Source organism: Mastomys coucha, unplaced genomic scaffold (assembly GCF_008632895.1).
Source record: "Mastomys coucha isolate ucsf_1 unplaced genomic scaffold, UCSF_Mcou_1 pScaffold20, whole genome shotgun sequence".
In the NCBI taxonomy this organism is placed as follows: domain Eukaryota; kingdom Metazoa; phylum Chordata; class Mammalia; order Rodentia; family Muridae; genus Mastomys; species Mastomys coucha.
Genome location: NW_022196903.1, coordinates 47,188,889 through 47,195,081, shown reverse-complemented (window position 1 = coordinate 47,195,081; position 6,193 = coordinate 47,188,889). Strand labels below are relative to the sequence as shown.

At 52.6% G+C, this 6,193-nt stretch overlaps 1 protein-coding gene and 1 long non-coding RNA gene across 4 annotated transcripts in view; one reads left to right on the top strand and one right to left on the bottom strand.

Moving 5' to 3' along the window:
• Positions 1 to 779: 779 nt before the first annotated feature.
• On the bottom strand, positions 780 to 4,542 carry LOC116098928. 3 transcript variants are annotated; one of them, XR_004122002.1, is made up of 3 exons: positions 4,331 to 4,542; positions 3,725 to 3,870; positions 780 to 1,456 (listed from the first exon to the last, which is right to left on the bottom strand). It is a non-coding gene; the product is annotated as an uncharacterized LOC116098928 (long non-coding RNA). The 3 variants fall into 3 exon arrangements; XR_004122004.1 differs by having other exon boundaries at positions 3,725 to 3,896; positions 4,331 to 4,530; XR_004122003.1 differs by lacking the exon at positions 4,331 to 4,542 and having other exon boundaries at positions 3,725 to 4,287.
• A 181-nt stretch (positions 4,543 to 4,723) lies between these two features.
• Positions 4,724 to 6,193, top strand: part of Hoxa11 (homeobox A11) — a 3,718-nt gene continuing 2,248 nt past the window's right edge. Inside the window, exon 1 of the mRNA XM_031381932.1 lies at positions 4,724 to 5,529. Within this exon, the coding sequence (XP_031237792.1) occupies positions 4,815 to 5,529 (715 nt within the window). The 5' untranslated portion in view covers positions 4,724 to 4,814. The remainder of the gene's footprint in view (positions 5,530 to 6,193) is intronic.

The window sequence follows — 6,193 nt, the reverse complement described above, 5'->3', positions numbered from 1 at the left end:
AAAGAGGAGGAGGAGAAAGAGGAGGAGGAGGAGGAGGAGGAGGAGGAGGAGGAAGAGGAGGAGGAAGTTGTGCTTAGAATGTAGTACTCATTGAAAAAGGTAAGAAGTTCTCTGGTGAAGACCTCTTTTTTTAAACCCGTTGAAGTAGTTTCCTTCCAGGGAACACCTCAGCTCTTGTTGAATCAAGAAGACACATCAGAAAAGGCAGGAGAAAGCCTGAGAAAGGAAAGATGGGAAGGGTCAAGGTGGGAGACAAGGAGGGCAGGAGGAACAACCTGGGGACAATGTAGGCCTGAGGAGGATCTGGAGCGTAGAGGGGGTGGCTTGGCTGGACAGTCACACTATGGACGACATGCTGATCCTTCCAGGGACTGCACTGGGGACGTCTGATGCCCTGAGTTAGAGATAGCTGGCAGTTGCTGCCTCCAAACCACCCCCTTTGACAGAAGGTGGTTGATGGAAGGAGTTGATGCTAGGAAGCCCAGAGTCAAGAAGTGCTTATGGTTGCCCAAGTGCCTGACTAGTCTCCCTTGAAGACTAAGTATAATACTAAGCATAGTACTAAGAAGCCTATCAAGTGACAGCTTCCAGCTCAAGTCTCTTGAATGGCTGTGTTGGAACCGGGCCTGGCGCAGGCAATCAGGCCACAAGGCCTTGCATTGCCTTTCTACAAATACACGATTCCTCCAAAGCCATAATCATAATCGCCCTGGGCAGCATCCCCCGATCATCCCCCACTACTGCCCACACATCTCCGACTGCAAAGAAAATCAGATTCAGCCGAGGCACCTGAATACACTTTATTCTGATATTCTACCTCGGAAGGAGAGTGCAGTGCAAGGTGCCTGAATCTCCCTCCCTCCCTTCTTAGTACATTCAGCCAGACTGGAGGAAAACAGCAGCCACCCCAGCCGCTCTGGACACTAGCATATACCCTTTAGGACCAAATCAAAAGAAACCTCCGAAAAGGCTTGGTTTGATTCAGCCCGATGAGGCTTAAATCGTTGGCCACCTCCAAATGCTGCGCTGGGGGAGCCTCGGCCAGGCCGTAAGGAGGTCCGCCTAGACCTTGAAGTTCGGGGGGGAAAAAAAGAGGGGGTTGAACCGGCTCCCTCCCTTCTTTACAGACACACACGCACCGTCAGGCCGCGGCCACTTCCTGCCTTTGTTTTTCTTCCTCCAAACATTTTTGGCCTCTTGCATTAGCCGCCTTAGGGCTCCGGCATGACGATTAAAGGAAATAAACGTTGAAGAGCGTTTTCTGGAGACAGCCCCGTGCTGTAGAGTTCTTGAGAAAGAACAGTCACTGGGAAACCAATGTCCAGGGCCAATGTCATAGCCTTGCCCGCAGCCGCCTCTTCTAGGAATGGAACTCGGACTTGGCCTTCCGGTGTGATCTTATCCCCTAGTTGGGCCTTCCCCAGATCCTGGTGGGCCGAAATCAGCCTTGGGCCTCCTGGAAAGCCAAAGAACCAGTTAGGCTCAGAGCAAAGTGAAAACCAAGGACCCGCAGAGACATCCCTTTCTTCCTCCAGACTTGGTCCGAACCTCAGGCAGCTCGCATCTTGTACCCTGATGCCTGACTGAAGAACATTCCATACTACCAGGGCCAAGCAGGACGAGGTTAGGCAAAGCGGCTACCGTTGAGCAGCCTTGGGGATCTGAGCATCCATTTCTTGTCTCTGCTTAGAGAACTAAAAGCAATCGGCAGCTCCAGGCCGTTTCCCCCGGTTACCATCAAAAGCCTTTCCCTCATCCATCTTCACCGCAGCGCCCCCACACGCTCCCTTCGGGGATGCCCCTCTGGGCACCCCTCTTCTATACAGCCTGTCGAATTGCTCTGTCAGCCGCTCGTGGAGCACCTTCTTCTCCCGCAGTCTTTCCTCGGGAATTTGCCTTGCCTCCTGCTGACACCCATGGGATACAGACCTGCCGGCTCCTATTCAATTAGCTCCCCACGAGAACCTAGGAAGCACTGGCTGTGTGGAACACTGCACAGTGCCGCACCGACCATTCTGCGGGTACCCCTTCTCCCTGGCATCCCGGGAAGTAGAGTTAATTATGAGAGAAGCTGCCATGTAGTCAGGGGAGGCGGCCTAGCATCCCCTGCGGCTGGGCCACCTCGGGCCCCACTGCTCAGGCACAAGCTGAAGTTGACTGCCAAAACTGCTATAAAACCACAGGTCTGTCTAGAACTGTTTTCGGTTCTCCTAGACGCCCCCGGGTTCAATTATGGTCTTAAAAGCCCTAATACAAGTGCAAGAATTTGTTTGCCTTCACCCAGGGGCGGGGCGAGCCCTGCAATGGTGGCGCCTTTGTTATGGCAAAGTCACTGAAACCCTTCATGCATTCCTTTTGTTCGAGGGAAGGGGTATTGAGGACTGGGTGGGCTGCTGGAGAAAGTTTGAGGTAGCAAAACCAACCCAGAGAACCGCTCAAATAAGACCGTTTGCAACCCCATCTCCTTTTTCTATTAGATCTCCAGAAAGATATCGTGAGGAGACAAATATGTTTGCCTCCTTGGTGACTGCTAGAAATAGAAGTTTTTTCTGCAGGACCATCCTGTAGTTGGCATCCTCAGCTATAGAAGGCCTAAAGCTACCCCAACAACTTCTCTCCCCCCTAGATCTCAATCACACGCCGTGGCAGTCATCTATGAAGCCACAGTGGACAAATATGTCAAGCTAAAGATGTACAAATAATTTCAAGTTCAGCTCTCAGGGATTTCAAGGGGCATGAAAGTTCCTGCAGCAAATCCTGAATAAAGAGTTCATTAAACCAATGTGTCTGAGTAGCTTGATTTGTGATAAGCAGCCCTTGTAAAAGGGGGGGGGTTGGAGCCACATAAACATTAATGCTAATAAATTAGTTTACTCCACTACACAGTAATTACTTGATATTATTGATATTTACAGTGGGCATTCAAATGCAATGGTGGGTCATTATTTGGAGAAAATACATAACGAGAGTAGTTCTTTTCCAGAGCAATACATGATTAAATTTGTTATTGAGTCAGTTACAGTCAGCTCAGCAATAAATAAATAAATCGATGTTGACACTTAAATACCAAAGATCTTAGCGTTTATACTCTAAATCTCCCCAAGATATGTAAATACTTTTGGCTATTTCCTGAATGAGGAAAGGGAGAAAGGTTTTCATTTTTCACTTTTGACTACTGTGACACCCTAGCGCCTTCTAAGAAGGGAGCTGGGGTGAGCCCCCAGGTCTGGAACCCCATCTCCGGACCTCAATTTGCTTAGTTGCCCTGCGCCCTCTTTTTTTTTTTTCCTTTCATTTTCCCCAAGTACTTCTTCCGTCTTGCAGAATGGCAGTTGTTATTTTGTCTTCTTAAACCCCATTTCCTCCTCTGGAGAGAGCTAAACACATCTTAGCAGCCATGGCCTCTTTAGAGTTATCTGTACAGAAAGCCTTGCCCTTTTGAGACATCTCTGTGGTCCAAGGTGCAGACAGCTAGGAGAGCACCTCTCTTTTCTTTGGCATTGTGCTTCTCCTGTGGACTAAAGAACAAGAATGATGGGAGCTGTCTGAATTTCTGACTTGAATATCCTTTGCTTTCACTCTTAGGTTTTTCAAGGAAGAAGAGGCTCCTTTCTTAGCCAGGGCTCCTTGGACCATTACTCCCTCTTTGCCACCCCCCCCTTTCCCTCACAGCTCTGAAGCCCTGCAAGCAGCCTGGTCCCCCGCCCCCAAAGGTGCAGCATACCCAGGAGAAGGCTTCTCAGCGCCTCTATAACAGCCCCAGGTTCGCCTCAATTGCATGGTTTCCCGATTCGTCAGCTTCAGCAGACCAGGCAGCTTGCGGACCGGTGAGCAGAAGTGCCTCTGGCTCGGTGGAGTCACTCCGAACCCCTACAGGCAGCGAGGAGAAGGGGTTCCTTCAAGGACAGGGTGTGGGGTAGGGAAGTAAGTTGAAAGATACAGGGAAGGTGGAACCCGGGTAAGGCGAAGGCCCTTCCGGACAGCGCAGATTATTGACAAACCGCGGAGGAAAGGCGCTTTGCCTGTTGGCGGTTTGGGGACGGAAGGCACTAAAGCACTTCGGAAGTGACCATGAATGAGAGCGTGTAATCAAGTCACCGTGCAAATCGGACAAGCCACGAGGCCGGCACATCCGTGGCTGCGAAGCCTGGCCCCAAATGGGGTCCAGCCAGGGTCTGAGACTGAGGTGCTTCCCAGAGCAAGCCTGTGGGAGGGGGACTGCGGAGAAGGTGCTGAACGTAAGCCTTCGCCTAACAGACTCCGGGACCTGAAGCTATACAATTCCGGCCTTTCACCTGGCCACCCCCAGCCCAGAGTATCCCTCACCCACCGGGGAGTGGGGGGAGGCGTCAGGAGTTGCGCTCTCTTGCCGCCCTCAGAGCACTCGTGGACCAGGACCATGTAGCTGAGCAAAGGAAAGCTGCCCGGGGGCGCACCCCAGCCTTTCTGCGCGCGGGAAGGCCCCCCAGCCAACATGAGTTACACCGGCGATTACGTGCTTTCGGTAAGAACACCGAGTGACGATCTGTTGCTTCCCCTGAGGTGGCTACAAAGAAAGGAAGCCGAGGAGGGAGGGGAGGGGGAAAAAAAAGGAAAGGGAGGGGGGTTTAAAAAAAAAAAAAGCCGGGACTAGCTCGCGGCTTGTCAATTTCAACATCGGGTCACATGACCAGCACCTCCCTGCTAAGGATGGGGATAGATTTCCACGTCAGCTTACGTCTCCAAATTTCTACTTCACGGATCCGCTTCAAAGAGGCAGCTGCAGTGGAGAATCATGTTAAGCTCGGCTACTGCGGAGAGCCCAAGGTAGCCCAATGATGGATTTTGATGAGCGTGGTCCCTGCTCCTCTAACATGTATTTGCCAAGTTGTACTTACTACGTCTCGGGTCCAGATTTCTCCAGCCTCCCTTCTTTTTTGCCCCAGACCCCGTCTTCGCGCCCAATGACATACTCCTACTCCTCCAACCTGCCCCAGGTCCAACCCGTGCGCGAAGTGACCTTCAGAGAGTACGCCATTGAGCCCGCCACTAAATGGCACCCCCGAGGCAATCTGGCCCACTGCTACTCCGCGGAGGAGCTCGTGCACAGAGACTGTCTGCAGGCGCCCAGCGCGGCCGGCGTGCCTGGCGACGTGCTGGCCAAGAGCTCGGCCAACGTCTACCACCACCCCACCCCCGCCGTCTCGTCCAATTTCTATAGCACGGTGGGCAGGAACGGCGTTCTGCCACAGGCTTTCGACCAGTTTTTCGAGACGGCTTACGGCACCCCGGAAAACCTCGCTTCCTCCGACTACCCCGGGGACAAGAACGCCGAGAAGGGGCCCCCAGCAGCAGCTGCGACCTCCGCTGCGGCGGTGGCGGCGGCGGCCACCGGCGCGCCGGCAACTTCAAGTTCGGACGGCGGCGGCGGCGGCGGCGGCGGCTGTCAGGAGGCGGCGGGCGAGGAGAAGGAGCGGCGGCGGCGACCCGAGAGCAGCAGCAGCCCCGAGTCGTCTTCCGGCCACACTGAGGACAAGGCCGGTGGCTCCGGTGCGTATAAAGGCAGCGCCCAGAGCTTTATGAAAGGGGAGTTGGGAATCTAGCGCAGCACCGCTGTTAAATTTTTATATGCTGTTTTATAAGCATATAAGGTTTATGAAGGGCCTTTAGGTTTCCCCCCAACAAAACTTTGTTATAAAAGGAGGGATCACGTGGCGAGTGCTGAAATTGGCCGTGAAATACCCACCGGCCAAAGCATGCCTGCAAAAAAAAAAAAAAAATACAACTCCCCTTTTTCCCTTTTTCCCTTCTCAGCTCCCAAACTCAACAGCACGATCCCAGCTCGAGGCCAGCTCCAGGCTGGGGAGCCGGAGGTGGGCGCCTGTAAATTCCCCCTACAAGGGCTTCAGGAGCCTTTGATAGCGAGGTAATCCGGAGATTTTTATAAAAGCCATGTGTTGCGGCGGGACTCCAGTCCCGGCTGGGATTCAAAGGCATGGGCTGTTTAACGATGGCGCTAGGAGCGCATTTAACAGATAAAGTAGCCCACTAAGCTCAAGCAATATATTAAAAGAAACAAATTAACCCAAAGTTGGCCTTTTTGTCCAAAAGGAAGCCATTTTCCTCTGGCGCGGTTGCAATTAGGTGCCGCCTTCTGTTTTTCACAATTGTTTTAAAATCAGTCAAAAGGTGTGTGTGTGTGTGTGTGTGTGTG